Source organism: Elephas maximus, chromosome 16 (genome assembly GCF_024166365.1).
Source record: "Elephas maximus indicus isolate mEleMax1 chromosome 16, mEleMax1 primary haplotype, whole genome shotgun sequence".
Classification (NCBI taxonomy): Eukaryota; Metazoa; Chordata; class Mammalia; order Proboscidea; family Elephantidae; genus Elephas; species Elephas maximus.
Window position 1 is genome coordinate 40,257,262 of NC_064834.1, and position 16,802 is coordinate 40,274,063.

At 42.4% G+C, this 16,802-nt stretch overlaps 2 protein-coding genes across 2 annotated transcripts in view; both read right to left on the reverse strand.

Annotated features, from left to right (window-relative positions):
* The window catches only part of LOC126059966 (lysosomal acid lipase/cholesteryl ester hydrolase-like), a 136,187-nt gene that overhangs the window by 58,812 nt on the left and 60,573 nt on the right, over positions 1–16,802 (reverse strand). The window lies entirely within an intron of this gene.
* Positions 1–16,802, reverse strand: part of LOC126059963 (lysosomal acid lipase/cholesteryl ester hydrolase-like) — an 89,332-nt gene that overhangs the window by 11,957 nt on the left and 60,573 nt on the right. Inside the window, exons 4-6 of the mRNA XM_049856031.1 lie at positions 6,876–7,074; positions 5,360–5,469; positions 3,515–3,651 (exon numbers count right to left, since the gene is read on the reverse strand). Of these exons, the coding sequence (XP_049711988.1) occupies positions 3,515–3,651; positions 5,360–5,469; positions 6,876–7,074 (446 nt within the window). The remainder of the gene's footprint in view (positions 1–3,514; positions 3,652–5,359; positions 5,470–6,875; positions 7,075–16,802) is intronic.

Below are 16,802 nucleotides of genomic sequence, written 5' to 3' on the forward strand. Positions count from 1 at the left end.
CACATATTTGAATGATTTACGAAGGCAAAAATCAGATTATTTTCCCCCAATGTTACAGATATGTATTTAAAATCCCCAAATGAAGAAAAGGACGCATGACCAAAGTATTTTACTGTGGACTTTTACAGTGGGAAAGGGCCTTAGTTGTCAATCAACCCAAGACCACCCCTAAATACTGACTCTAATGGATTAGGAACTTCTGAAAAGTAATGGAGGCTCAGTTGATTAGCAATGTCTACCAAAGGGATCCATCTAATCCAATTCTATGTATTATCTATGTGAGAGGTGAGTTGGCAAACTACAGCCCGTGGATCAACTGTGATCCCCTCCCTGTTTTCAGAATAAAGTTTCGTTGGTACACAGTCACACTCATTTCCTCACATATTATCGCTGGCTGCTTTTACCATGCAACGACAGAGTTGAGTGGTTTCAACAGAGACCCTGTGGTCCACAAGCTCGGTATATTTACTATCTGGTGCTTTACAGAAAAACTTTAGTCTATATCATTCCTGACCAATGGTCCCTGAGCTTGTGCTCAAATATTTCCGGGGCAATTACTACATCCCCAATAGTTTCTTTCCAAACTTTTGCAATAGGAAATAGGAAAAATATCTTCTTTACATTGAACCCAACCAAATGTGCTCCCTTATAATTTACTTTTGCTCACGCCTAGCCTCTGAAGGATCAAGCAAGAGTGAAAAGTTCAAACGCCTACAAAGGCAGGCATGTCAGTATACATGAGTAAAGCTGTCAACGGAACATGTCACACTACCCAGGCCTGTGATTAGGGAGTGTTGAGCAGTGTGGAGGAACTGGAAAGCTTATGCTTAGCCTAACGTGTGCAGCAGCTGTTTGCTCTGGCCTATCGCTATCCCGTAGGATTGCAGTGCACAGCTTCTTCTTTCTTTTTTTCCTAAAATTATTAGTCATCAAATTTTAATGATAAATATCCCACTTTTCTAATGGTGCAACATTTAAATTTTAAACATTGTATGGGCTGTATTCAGCACTCTACTAGGCAACTGTGGCCCCCCCTATAGACAGCCTGTGTTACCTGTCAAATCAGTGTTTCATAAGACAATCCATTATGATCTAAAGACAGAAAGCAGATCTAATTTTCCTCTTCTCTGGACTAGTTGGGGAGAACAAGGAAGGCAACACAGTAGGTAGAAAAGGTCATGCAACATAAAAAGGCATCATTTTTAGAAGTCCTGGCTTTGAGTTTACATAAGGTCACACGGGATAGTTGCACATGTATTTGAGGCTGTCTACTAAAATAAAAAAAAAAAAATGTTTTTTCTTTACTAAAATCAAGTTAATAGGATGATGCATCAGTGACCTAAATCACAATAAATCAAACTTTCCTTTTGACTGCCAAAGGACACACAATTGACTCTGTACTGAGGCACTGCTACGCAAATACTAACGCGGTAAATGCCCCTGAGAACTACATCAAGGCAGGGCCGCGTATACAGATAAAGAAAAATTCATCTCACACATATACAGGCCCACCACGTCAGCTTTGGGTTCTTTATAATTTACACATTTGTACTTTGAGAAAGGATTAGAGGGCATACTCAACTTTCATGGCAGTAACACGTCAGAGCAACTGATCAAAGGTTTTATGAACATTTGCACATTCACTTTGTCACTCTCCCGGATGCTACAGAACAGTTATCTGGAACAGCGGGTCCCCAGTACCAATCGGTTTAGCCTACATCAGACTCACGTAGGGTGCTCTGTAAAAACACAGACCCTTGGGCCCTACTCCAGATTTAACAAAACGCCATCTCCAAGGGCAGGGGGTAGGATTTTATGTTTTTACAAAGCCATTAAATCAGAATCTCCGAGGACTGGGGCACATCAGAATTCTGACTGTTACGGAGGTCCTCCAGAGTGGGGGAGCAGATTGTTCAGAAACTGCTGGTACGAGTTTAAACTGGTGAAGCCACATTGAAAGGCAGAATGTATGAAACTAAAAATGCACATTCCCTACGATGCACCACTTTCACCTTCCCATATCCACTCTAGGGAAATAAAAAAAGGGCACAAGGAGGCTACATTGACACTGACACAGCAACAGCAAATTAGCAACAGCCTCAGTGCCCACCATAGGAGGCTGCTGAAATAAACAGTAGTTCCTGTTAATGGGAAACTTACTACGAAGCAGTTAAAAAGCACGTGTTAGAAGATTCCGTATTAACATGATAGCTCTGCAAGAGTGAAAAATATAATCTGCAGGGCGATATACATAGTAGGGTACTGTTTACATTAAAACAAAACAAAACAATATATTTGCTAACTGCAAGGTCAGCGGTTCAAAACCACCAGCAGCTCCACAAGAGAAAGATGTGGTAGTCTGCTCCTGTAGAGATTTACTGCCTTGGAAACCCTGCTGGGTCGATATGAGTTGGAATCAACTGACAGCAGTGGGTAGAATTTGGGTACATACGTATGTGTGTAAATTCACGAGGACTACAGAAAAACACCCCAAAATGAACACTATGCTTAATCTGGGGTGGGGGGAGACTAGGAGAAGGTTTGATAGTTGAGGGGTACTTTATTTGTAATCTTTGAATTGTTTATAATGAAAATTGATACATCTATTACCCAAGTTCTCGAAAATAAATTTGGTTAGAGGTGGCTACATCTTATCTGCATGTTCTGGTCACTGGTACACAGCGTCCCACCTTGTGTGAGAGTCAGGTTCTGAGGTCACAGTATAGTCCATATTCCCCCTGAAAGCCTTTTAAATAGCCCATGTGATATGTTATACCTGATTTTGTGTGTATATATCCCCATACACAATTACATGTATAAAGTTATATACGCGTGTTTTATACACTACACATTTATTTATATACATATACACACATACATACATAAACACATGTACACATCCGTGCGTGTATATTATGTATATAAATAAATGCATAATGTGTAAAACATATACAACATATGCATAATGAACCATGTGGCATCAGCTGGCTCTAAATTCCCCCTCATGAAAGCTGTTCCTTCCTTGAATACAGCTTGGGGGTCTCACAGCTTTAGAGCCATGCCCTGCAGAAGTTACTGGCTGTGTTTAATAATAGCAGTGTCTGTACATCCTCCATGTGGCTAGGGATGGGCATGTAGGAAGATCAGATTTCCAGTCTCTCATCTCCTGCCTACTCAGTGCACATGCTCACTATGTGGAAAAAGGGCAACTTTGAGAACTTAAATTATTTTCTCCCAGACTTCCTTGTGCTCTCTTTGTGTGATGGGTGGAAAGTTAACTGGCATTTGACTGCGATGTGGCTCCTGTGTACGTGGACGACACACCTTCCCACCTCCCCAAGACCTGGAAGCAGGAGTGAAGGGGGAAAGGAAAATCTAGAGAGAGGTGAAACCCCATTGTTCCACTGACAGCAAAACACAGGAGAGGAAGGCACAGGTTCTCCTCTCACTGGCCAGTTTTTCAGGTTTGAAAAGGAAATTTGTGGGGAGAAGGGTGGAAGGGGGATCCAAATACCTTAAAGATCAAGTCTGGAATTTGTGCTAATTTGATTAGAGGGCTAGTAGCAAACTGGAGTGAAACCACAGGAGCCAGGGCAAAAAACATTTTAATCCTTTTGGCCAGCTCAGGGATCCGTGAAAATGCTATAAAACCTGTGGAAACAAAAAGAAGATAATAGGAATCCCATCTCCTGAGATTTCTTTCTTGGAAAAAGCAAGGGTGGTCCTTCTTGTTACCCCATAGTCTGAAAACCATGCAAGTCACGCTGAGGTAAAGAGGCAAAACACTTGAAATGGTACCTTCTGAACTTCTATGTACGAAAACACTGAATTTGATTAAACTACTTAATCAAGTTATTTGTTAAGGGCTTGTTTCAAACCTCAACCTAGTTGTGCACTGGAAGAAATCCAGGCTGTGAGAACCAGACCTTCTCTGTTCCTTTAGCAATGTGAATTGTGCAAAGGTAAGACTGCATTCCCAACAGCTCCACTCACGTCTACTACCCCTCTCCTCCTCCCTAAGACTCACTTACACATGCATTCAATTAATCATCAATGGCTCAAAAGGAACATTTAGGATCTCCTAGTTTTAGGAAACGCTGGTGGCATAGCGGTAAGAGGTATGCTGTTAACCAAAAGGTCAACAGTTCAAATCACGAGGTGCTCCTTGGAAACCCTACGCGACAGTTCTACTCTTTCCTGTAGGGTTGCTATGAGTCGCAATCGACTCTACGGCAACGTGTAGCAGTAGCTTTAAAATATATTTTATCTTCCTTTCAGGTCACTTCCTGCCTTAAACTTGGCCCCACACAGGTGGACAAGTCATGGAAGGAATATCAATGAAGAAGAATACTTAATTTTGTTCAGGAGAAATGAACGTGTGTCCAAGCTGCTTTTGGTTTAGCCTCTCAAATCAGCAGAGTGTTTGATGGTAGTAAAACCTCAAAACCCACTGCTGTTGAGTTGATTCCGACTCACAGTGACCCTATACAACAGAGTAGAACCGCCCTATAGAGGTTCCAAAGAGCACCTGGTGGATTTGAACTGCTGACCTTTTGGTTAGTAGCCATAGCACTTAACCACTACACCACCAGGGTTTCCAATGGTAGTAAGGGTGAGGTAATTTATCTACATACACACACACCATATATATTCAGACACTTAAAAGACCCAAACATTCATGTATTTGATATAGCAATTCTCCTTCCAGTAATTTATTCTAAGGAGACCTTACGACACGAGCATAAAGGCATTAGTTATAGCAAACACTAAAAGGGAGAATTAACTAAACGATGGGACAGGACCCTAACCCCTTATCAGAAACCCTTATTTGGTAAAATTGTGAGCAATTTTTATTTTCTTTGAAACTTTGCTAAATTTTCTAGATTTCTTTACAATGAACACACATTACTTTTATAATCAGCATAAACGTAAATATGGATATATTTTTTAAAAACTTTTTAAATAAAGTATAACCTGGCATCCTTGTAGCTAGTTTTATTCCACTTAACTTTAAAAGTCAATGTATTTTCTCGTTTAAAGTCTCTAAAGTTAAAACGTCTTGTTTTCCATCGTCTCACATCCCCATATTGCTTAACTAGGAAAATATATAATAGAATGTGGTTTACATTCATTCCTTCAATTTCAAGAGAATCATCCACCATGTTTATTCATTAATATTAAAGTCTAAATTTCCAGAGAAAACCAACTATTACACCAGAATTCCTTGTCCTATTCATTATTTCTGCTTGACATTAAAAAAAGAAATTTGAATTAACGTTTCTTTTAACTTCACTTTTTATGAGCAAATGCAAACTTGGCAATAAAGATATCAGATCAACTTTCAATCTTTATTACATACCTATAGTGGCGCCTTGAGAATGACCCAGATAATACAACTGTTCTTGGCCAGTTTTATTCAGAATGAAGTTAATTGAAGCTGGTAGGTCATAATTTGCCATCTCATCAAAACTGTAATCAAAACAAGGAATCTTTCATTGGATTATTACATACAAATAGAACAGTAAACAAATAAGAAGTGTGCAGTCTGATGAATTATGACAAATTGAACACATGTGGGTGAAGCAACCCTGAGCTCAGGAAACAGAACATTACTGAAATTCCAGAAGCCCCCTTGATTCCCTTCCTGTCATGTTCCCAAAGAGAACTATTACCCTTTGGTTTTTCACATCACAAATTAGTTTTATCAGTTTTTGAGCTCTTCTATAAATGCGATTGTACAGTATATACATATGTGTGTGTGTATATATATACATTTGTTGTTGTTTTTAGGTACCGTCGAGTCGGTTCTGACTCACAGCGACCCTACTATATTCAACAGAATGAACGCTGCCTGGTCCTACGCCATCCTCACAATCATTACTATGTTTGAGCCCAGTGTTGCAGCCACTGCATCATATATATGTGTATACACACACACACATACACACATGGTATATATTCTTCTGTATCTGGCTTCATCCATGTTGGATAAATCACACTTTATTTATCCTTTCCATTGCTGACGGGCATTAGGGTAATTTCCAATTCTTCACTATCACAAATAGTGTTACAATAAACATTCTTGTACGTGTCTTTTGGCAAAAGCTTTCACTCTTGTGTTTCATGTCTTTAGTCAGACACTGCCTTGACAAATGGGAAGCAAGTCTGGAAGAATCCATAGTGTGTACCTGCTCTAATATTTGGTACCGGACACAGAGCTTGGAACCCATGCAGATGTATGAGTGTGCATGTGTATGTGTTTGTCATCAGGGGATTGGATAAGTCAACTGTTACTGGGCATTCACCATGTCTCAGGCACTATGTACAAGGCTCTTTCCATGTATCCTCTCCCTTAATACCCCCAATAACCTGATGATGTAGGTGTTTATTATCCCCATTTTACAAATAAGGAACTGAGGCACAAATGAACATTATGTCACATGTTCAATGTCACACAGTTCTTAACTGGCAGGGCCAGAAGTAAGAGACAGGAGAGGAGAATTTCAGAGTTGAGAATTTCTGAAAGAAGAAAAGTGAAAATTTGAAGTACATGTATATGTAGGAGGGGGGGAAGGTTATGGGACAAAACCTGCCCAGCAGCTCCCAAACCTCCACAAATGCCAAAGTAACTCAAAAATTACTCAATTCCCAATAGAATCTAGTTCTCATAATGTAACCACTTACTTAAAATTTCCCCTACCACTATTCATTCAGTTCAATTCCTAATGAGGTTTAAAACCCTTCAAGAAATATCATTTTCCCTCTCCTATGATCTCAGAGTTACTCATCTACCTGCCGCCACAGCTGGAATTCTCATGTGTCTGCAATAAAAGGATTAAGGAAATAGAACCAAGCTGTCACCAATTCAAATATACCTGAAGGCCCAGAATTCATCCTGAGACACCGAGAGGGTTTTGTGTTTCCGAGACCAGGTATTTCCCCTGCTGTTCCCCATCCAGACATCAAAACCGGCATCTGCAAGGATGAAGCCCAGGCTGTTGTTGGCAAGGTTTGTGATCCAGTTACTGGCATCTGCAAGCAAGCCATGCTGTAGATACACAACTTGTTTGGGGCCTGTAAAACATACACGTTTAGGAGTCAGCAGCACCACGCTTCAACAAAACATGATACGTTACTACACTGATAATTCATATAAGATTCCACCACATATAATGAAACAGAAACAATTTAAAACACTGGCCAATGTACTCCTATAAAACATCAGTAAAGAATTTCTTTAAACACTGCTGGCAGGGTAGTATTGAAATTAGACTATTTTTTCATGTCTAGTAACAAGACACACTGGCTTAGGCATCAAAGAAAAAAAATTAATATATTTTCACAATAACTTTCAAAATGTTTCTGCAATTTGCTCTAGTAATTTCATTTCTCACAAAGTACCCTAACAAAACAAACCAAAAGAAAGAAAAGATCACACACACACAAATTCATAAACAAAAACATGAATCTGTTTTTTCTTCATCTGTACCTGGGACACTGTGATGTGGCGGAAATAACATATACTTAGGAGCCAAAGAAGGAGCCCTGATGGTGCAGTGGTTAAGTGCTCTGCTGCTAACAGAAAGGTCAGTGGTTTGAACTCACCAGTGCTCCGCAGGAAAAAGATGTGGCAGTCTGCTTCCATAAATATTACAGCCTTGGAAACCCTATAGGATAGTTCTACCCTGTAGGAGCCCTGGTGGCACAGTGGTTAAGCATTTGGCTGCTAACAGATAGGTTGGTGATTTGAACCCATCAGCCGTTCCATGAGTGAAAGATGTGGCAGTCTGCCCCTGTAAAGATTTACAGCCTTGGAAATCCTATAGGGAAGTACCTCTCTGTCCTACAGGGTCATTATGAGTCAGACTTGATTCGATGGCAATGTTTTTTGTTGTTGTTGTTGTTGTTAGGAGCCAAAGAAACCTGTGCTCAGGTGGTTTACATAGGGCTGAAATCTTCAGTCATTCATTAAATAAGCATTTATTGAGCACCAACTATGTGCCAGGATTCTTCTCAGCACTGAGGATACACCAGAGAATAAAAGCAGGAGGGAAAAAATTCCGCCCTCATGAAGCTGATGTTATACAACCATGAGCTTTAGAGTCAGACAAACCTGAGTGCGTAGATCACAGGGAGAGAGCAAAGCAGTCCAGTGTATGTGGAAGAAGAAGGGGCGGGACTGGGGTGAACAAACCAAAAACCAAACAAACCAATTCATTGCTACCTTACAGGACACAGTAGAACTGCCCCATAGGGTTTCCAAGGAGCGGCTGGTACATTCGAACTGCTGATCTTTTAGTTGGTAGCTGAGTTCTTAATCACTGCACTACCAGGGCTCCAACCATTTGTTAGGACATCTTTAATAGGGGAGTGGAAACCAAAGGCACTTTTTCTCTAATCCTTCTTATTTGCTTGGGTTCCCCAACTCCTCACTTCAAGCTGAATATAAAAGCTCAGTGAATAACATATATAAAAGATGGCACCGGTGGGATGGGCAGATGGGGAAGACAGAGTGAATCTGTATGCTTCAAAAAGCTAAAATTTGGAGGATTTGGAGCTAAGAACCTCAGGGAGTATTGCAGACAACATTGTTTTCTCATGGCAAATGCCAGCGGGTGAGGGAAGAGGTTCACTGAGAAAGGTAAATGCTAGGGCCTGACAAATGGCATGGCCTTAATTAATCATCCCGAGGCCAGTCAGCTCTGTCCTATCACAACATCCATTCTTTGAAGACTTTTTCTAAAAACCTGGTGTATTTTAAACAGTGTTGTTGTTGTTGCGTGCCGTCGAGCCGATTCTGACTTGAAGCGACCCTATGGGACAGAGTGGAGCTGCCCCACAGGGTTTCGTAGGCTGTAGTCTTTACTGAAGCAGGCTGGCATACCTTTCTCCTACAGAGCTGCTGGTGGGTTTCAACAGCTGACCTTTAGGTTAGCAGCCAGGCGCTTAATCATTGCACCACCAGCACTCCCTCTAAGCGGTGTACTAGAGAAAAAAAAAAATCAATCAAGGGATTCAAAACACGTTACGTTTTGTGTAAACCTTTATTGCTGTCTACTTTGTTATTAGACACTCCACTAGGTGCTGGGGACACAAAGATGAGTAACCCACACTCCACACCCCAAAGAACTCCGTTCTAGTGGAAGTGCAGACACATATTTACCTTCTAGCCCAGCACGGAAAATGCCAGACCACCACCTAGGAAAGCCCAGAGGAAAGAGAAAGTCATTCCGCCAAAGGGAGAAATATATCTGGGTATTTAGTAGGTAAGAGACAGGCTTTTCCCAAAAAGAATCCTAGGGAAGAAACAGGAGCCCACAGACCTGAGGCTACGCCCCAGGCCTCCACGGGGTTGGACCCCAGAGCACACATTAAAAAGGTCCCTGCATGAATGTGATGCTCAGCCAGGTTGGGGAACCGCAGGTAAGAAGTTCATTGCCTTATCTAACCTGGGGGTGGAGGAATATGAAAGACTTTGTGGAGGGTTTATCCTTCCAGGCTGGGCTAATTTTATGAACAAAAGCGTCCCTCAGACGAAGGAGATGAAGTAGATATCACCCACTGGGCTTCCGGGACCAGTGACTCCATTAAGCACGATGGGTCACCAACAAACAAAATATTAACAAATCTTGGGGTGGAAAACCTTTAAAAAGTGGGTGCTAAAGTGCCTGCTCCTTTCCTCTGCATAGAGTGCATATGAGAGAGTGCCAGAATAGATAAGGGCACTGGAAAGAGACCAACCCCCCGTCTGTGGCTACCACCAAGTAGAAAAAAGAAAGGTACATCGTAGTTCTTTCACATCCCACCACCAAGTGAGGATTTAAGGATTTGCTGGAAAAAGAAGTTGCTCTTTGGGATGGTTAAACCTACTGCCATTCACATCTTCCAGTGAATTGTTTTCATCAGATTTCTTTTCAACTCGCTGCTGAAAGAAGTTGACTGAAATGATTGCTAGCTATTATCGGGCACCTATAAGCTCTCTAGATGCTGAAAGTGCTCTACAGTGCCGGAAATCCTATGAAGTTGGTTGAACTAGAACTAGTAAGTGAGGGAATTGGGATTTTTTTTTTTTATAAGCTCTCTAGATGCTGAAAGTGCTCTACAGTGCCGCAAATCCTATGAAGTTGGTTGAACTAGAACTAGTAAGTGAGGGAATTGGGATTTGAACTCAGGTATGTCTGAACCCAAGATCATGCCCTTAACCACTCTGTTATGGGGAAAGGTGAACAAGAGAGAAGTCATTCTGGAACATACAGAAGTTCCTCAGAGAACGATAAGCCAAAGGGGCAAGCTATTTTGGAGGGATTTGGACCAGGAACTTGAAATCAAGTAATACCTAGTAGATGGAAGAGATAAGGCTAGGAGGCAAGGATACCAAACTCAACCTTGCCCACTAAGGCAGTTCTCAGGACCAGCCCATTCAGTATCTCCAGCACCTTGAGGTCTGATTTGTCTGAGCAACAAACCAACAAGACGGGGACGAGGGCTGCCTTCCCAGCTCATGCCCTAGAGCTGGCTTGTTTATCCCAAACTGGCTCTAGGAGGGTTGGGGACTGAGGGCAAGGCCTAAAAGGTCCATTTCTTGGCCCAAAGGAGGGAAGTAGCCTCATCAAGATCAGGTAGTAACACAGAACCGGTAAAGATCTCAGTGATGTCCTGTCACAATGCTACCCCACTTGATAAGGCCCAAATGTGGGTAGAAGCGAGGTAGGCATTACTCAAGCTCTGAAACTGAAACTCCTGAGCTCACAGTCCCACGGAAGGAAGAAGACTGGGAGGGTAGGGAAGTTCCTCCTGCTTCCCAGAATCTTGGCCTTCTTGGCCAGCTCATTGTGTCTGAACTCGCTTCCACTACACTCTAAAGGGTGGTGAGAAACCAGCTGAGGTCCAGGGGAAAACCCCAAAGAATAGCAAGCAGTGGGTCAAGAGTCAAGACAAAAAGAATGGTGTTAGCAACAGACAGACCTTGGCTCTTACCAAGACACCTGCTATAAAGCCTTGTAGGAGTTACACAGCCTCTCTAAAGTACAGATGTCTTCTCCTAAAGTGGAGATGATAACAGTATAGTGCCTGATACACAGTAAAAGCTCAAGAAATAATATTGTTGTTGTTGTTAGCTGCCATCAAGTCGACCCTTACTCATGGTAACTCCATGTACAAGGGAACAAAACACTATCTGGTCCTGCACCATGCCCATGATCTGTTGCAGATCAGACCATTGTGATCAACAGAGTTTTCACTGGCAGGTGTTTTGGGAAGTAGATCACCAGGCCTCCCTTCCTAGCCTGTCTCAGTTTGGAAGCTCCACTGAAACCTGTTCAGCATCAACATGCAAGCTTCCACTGACAGACAGGTGGTGACTGTGCATGAGGTGCACTGGCGGGAAATCAAGCCCAAGTCTCCCACATGGAAGGAGATAACTCTACCAGTGAACCACCAATGCCCTCCAAGAAAGAACACCCGTTGTCGTCAAGTTGATTCCGACTGATAGAGATCCTACCAGACAGAGCAGAACTGGCCCATAAGGTTTCCAAAGATCAGCGTGTGGATCTGAACTGCTGACCTTTTGGTTAGCAGCCAAGCTCTTAACCACTGTACCACCAGGGCTCCCCAAGAAATAACAGCCACTGCCTTTCTGCTCTCCCTCCCCTTCTTGGCCACCACAAGCCTCTCCTTAGCTTGCACTATGGCATCTTGAGTTCACAGAACTATACAGTGGGCAAAATATTGGGAAATTATCTAGCTCTGGTCCAAAACGCTCACTTTATAGGAGGGAACAGAGCAGTCCACAGAAGGGAGGTGCCTGGAGGCAGACGCCCAGCCACAGATGACATCCTCATGACCTGTCCCCCACACATGGCTCTTTCTACATTTCTGACTTTAGCACTTCTGCCCTCCGTAAACAAACCCTGACATAAGCACCTTCCTCCTTTCCTTAGAGTTTAGAACACATTCCCGTCATGGGGGACTGGATGCTGAGGAAGCAGACATCAGAGACCATGGGCAAATCCATTCCGATATTTAAAAAAAAAGAATAGCAACAACAGCTTCCATTTATACGGGGCTGCACAGGCCTTATTTCATCTAATCCTCACGACAACCTATGAAGTAGAAAGTTTTATTCTTCTCATTTAACAGATGGGAAAAATAAAACTTAGGTTAATAAATTTCCAAGGTCACATGGCTGGTTAAAGCAGTAGAGCTGAAACTTACACCCAAGGCTGGCACTGTCAGCATGCTCACACTTCACCACAGGCCAAACCGCCTCTAATCTTACCCACCACTGGAAACCCTCAAGTTGGGTTTGTGGGTACCTCTTGGCCCAGGAGTAGGGAAATCTTACCCAATGTGGCCTTGAGCAAGGAACACAATAAACTGTCAATGCTTTGCTCAACCCAGTCTCAGGAGGCTCCAGGGCTATAGGTGCATTCTCAGATAAAATCAAACACAGAGCTTGAGGGATTATCAAATAAATGAGTCAGAAAAGGCTTCTGTCCTCGCAGAGCTCGTGGTCTCACGGGAAAGACAGAGGTTACACACATCATCATCTACATAATAAGCTATTGTTTATTGTCTTAACTGCTATGAAGGAAGCTCACAGGAACTATGAGAATACGTAGCCAGGGGCTTGCACTCGTTAGTGTGAGTGGCCAGGGAAACGCTCCCTGAAGAAGTGGTGTTTAAGCTGAGGACAGAGGAGGAGTAAGAGTGGTTAACCAGAAGGAAGGGAAGCTACACTGGAGGCTGGGGAGAGGGGGGTGTGCAGGGCAAGCATCTCTTCCTTCCCACCCTGTCTCTGCTCCAGCCCCAACCTTTAAAAAGAGAAGATAAATTGTACAGTTGACACTGACTTATGTTGCTAGTCTAGGCAAAGGGTCTCAATGCAATCCCCTACAAAGCCCACCATCAGAGCACCAAGGGAGCCTGGACGTAAGCTCAGTTAACTTAGTCACCAAACTCAGGCACTGATTAATGAACTCACATCTGCCCAGTGCCACCTGGGAGGCAAGGAATTACATCCCAGCTTACCAAGGCCAATGTGTGGCTTGTGAGAACACTGTTATTTAGACAAGAAGCGGTTTCTTTAGAAAAATGACATGAAAGAGAAGAACGGAAGCCAGTCAGAATCCTAAAACAAACAAAGCAAAACACAAGACAGGCCAATGACTTTTCCTTCCAGAGACTTAGCTCACAAACCATCTTTTGAATTTTCAATTATTGCCCAAAAAGTTCAATGGGCAGCCCCTGGGGAATCTTTACTAAGGCTATAGCTCAAAAGTCCATTTCTGCATGTCAGAGGCAGTTATTCCAGGTCTTCATACCCCAAAATACCCCCTTGACCCCTAAGGCCATCAGACTGTCTTTCGTATCATTTCTCAGACACAAATGTGTCACGCCTGGTGCTTGATTTAATGACTGGACAATTTCTAGTTGGGCAAGGAGTAAATCTGCCTGGTGGATGCTGCTGTTTTATATATTTTAGGCAAGTAAACCCAAGGCTAATGTGTATTTTCTCATCTTAGTCACATCAAATATTGACTTTCATGAGACCAACTTGTCCAACAGGCATCACATAACGCTGCAGCTCCAATTGAAACAACCCATCTGGAGTCAAACTGGCCGGGCCACTATCCTTGGACCTCAGGCAAATCCCTTTCCCTCTTTGAGCCTGGCTGTCTCACTCAGTAAAATGAGGGTGCTGGTCTAGAACACAGGTTTCCAAACCCAAGGATTTTATCTTGGAATCACCGAGGGAATGTGTTAAAAATACAAGTTCTCCAAATGGCTGGCCAGACAGGGATCTGAGATCCTTCTAGCACTAACATCCCATGACTCTGAAATAAGGCTGAGCACATGAAAACAAAACTACTTCCCTATAAATGATTGATTTTTTAATTCCTTTTGCCCTTGAGGAGCTAGGGCAAAGCAGAGGTACCTCAACAGCTGATAGAAAAGACTACTTAACATTGAGGAAACGCTTGGACGCCATAGCTTGCCACGTGCTTCTTAAACATGCCTTGTGAGCTATCTAGTTAGCAGAAGTTTGACCACAAATAGGCAACTCACTGTCTAAATCACACGGCTCACCTCTGGGTCCAGAAACTCTAAAACTATGTATAAAATGTGTGTGCATGCATGTATCTATTTTATTTTGCTGGGGAGAATTCTGGTCCACTGCCTTTGTCAGGTTGAGAACCCCTGATTCTGAAAAGTGCCCTGACAAAACCAAGCACAGGGCAGAGTGCTGGTGGTTGCTCCAAGGGTTCCAAAAGTGACAAGACATAGCCTCTGCCTTCAAAGAATTGCTGCAGGGAGGGGTGGTAGGAGGGAGAAGTATACAAATGAGTCAACCCCAAGGCAGAATAAGAGAAACAACTCAAGAGGGGTGTTAGCCACCAAGGCATTTGGGAGTTCAGAGGAAGGGTGTGGTTCCTTCTCGCTCAAGTAATGAGGGGGAGACGGCCTGATGTAAGCTGGGCCTGGGAAGGCTAGAAAGAATTGTATTTCAAAAAAGGATAGACAAGTGAGGATGGTGGGCAGGGTGAGCATCATTCCAGAGATGTGTCACCAGCTGAGGTCCCAGGAGAGTTTAGCAAAGAGGAAATGATTCATTTGGATTCAGGAATGCCAGAGAGTAGCCCCTCAATACTTACTCATTTAACAGGCCCAATTTCACCTATACCATTTGTAATTTGGCTATGGCACCCAATGCAGGTGATAAATGTTTCTTAGATAATGGGTAAACACAGCTGGTAACCACTCCTCCAAAATCTGGTGAGAGGGTATTCTTACCCCATTTTACAGATGGGGTCAACAGAGACTTTATAGCCTGTAACTGTAATCAGACATCTGGGGAATCATGATGGTCTTTGCACATATCCGTGGTGAACTTCAAAGGTCTGCTATTGTACGGAATGGGGGAGAATGGTATACGGAACAGCCTGAATGACAGAATATTAAATAAAGATGTGTATCTTCATTCATCAGGCCCCTGAAGCTTGTTGAATGGCAGAATCACATGATTACGTCTGGGCTTGGAGAAGCTTAAGCAGGCAAAACCATATAGGATGAATGAGAACAGGGAGGCTGGCAGAGAGAAAAACAGGTGGTAGAGCTTCTAACAGAACACAGGCAGGGGAGTTAGACGGCCCATTCCTCTGTTCATAAAAAGCCTCCAAGTGAGGTTATGAATACTGTCAGAGAAGCCTTCTGCAACAGGACTAAAAAATGTTCATCACATGGCTTTAAATTGGAGTTCCATGTTCAATACGATACAGAAAAATGAGTAATGTTTTCATGCATCTTGTAATTGTCCTGTAAATAGTAGAGATGTACGGCATTTTCGTGTGTGTTAAAAGCATTGATTTCAGAAATTATAGGCAGATTGATTTCTCATACTGCTGTTTCGAAATTCTCTTTTTCTAATATACGGGGCTCCTCAAAAACGGAAATGGCTTAAGCCTCTCTCAGTTCTGAGTTTATTTCAAGAGCCCAGTTAAAGGTTAACAAGAGCCTAAGCTAGGGGGACGGCCTGGGAAAGCAAGGAAGAGAGGGACAGAAGCTGCATGGTCTGAGCAGCAAGGAAAGGACTTCACAAAGCTACTTGGGGATAAGAGTCAAGGATGATTCTGCAGTTTCCAGTCTAGGTCATTAGGAGGCTAACTGCACTATTAATAGAGGGAAAAGTTAGGGAGGGTGTGGGTAGGACGAGAAGATGAGTTCCACATTGGGTTGTGGGTTGTTTTCATTTGTCATTAAATGGGCCAAAGTACCACTACCAGCAACACAATAAAGATCCTCATTCCCAAGCTCTGCCCCAGACCATGGAAACAAGCCATCGAAGAAGCACTAAGGCAGACTTTAGGAAAAATCACAAATTCCTTTAGCTAACTGAGTCACTCATATAAGAAGTTTCCTTCAAAACTCCCCTCCGAGCTTAGCTCATAGCAGGTGTATATGAAATTGGTACACACGGATTACTCTTAAAAAAAAAAAAAAAGGAAGGGAACCAAGACGGTATGCTCACTCTGGCATAAAATGTTTTGCATGTTTTACACAGAAGAAAAACTAGAAGCCCTTATGCAACTCACCACTCATTTTGTAACATGTTATAAGAAGGAATCTTAATAGCATGTCTATGTGCAAGAGTTAGAAATTAAATTTCAAGAACTCCATTGGCTCTCTTAGCCACTTAAGGATTATTAAAAACCCTATCAAAGCTAGAATTTATGTGATAAGAGAAAATAGGTATATCAGATTAAGGAAAAGCAAATCAGAGAGTGATACGGAGCTCACATTAACACAGGTTTTTAAGTTTGCTTTCAAATCGATGGCAGTGGGTTTGGGTTTCAATACTTTGGGAAGGAAATGGGGCAAAAGAAGACCCTTAAAAGGCCCTTATAAAATTTTAACTGAAGAATAAATATTTAGCCAATTACCTTAAATCTCAATTTTCCAAGGAAAGTTTCTAGAAACAAAGTGTTTAAAAATAAGCTACATCTGGAGAGATGACTGAATAAGGATCAGATCTTTACTCTGATACCTCTTTAACAATTTCAAGTAGCCTGTCTAGAAATTGCTGAATCTGCACTGGAAACCAGTTTTGTTTGAATTCCAACATGAGGGAGAAAAAAAAAAAAAAAATGTATACAGTGAAAACTGTGAGGGCCAGAACTCCGTGCAACTGCCTTGCTTTTCTGGGTCTTGCAAGTTTTCACCTTTGACGGTACAATCACTTTTCTATAGCTTACTATTTAGTGAAAAATATTTCATTTTCCTTCTCTGACAGGCTTCTGCCTTAC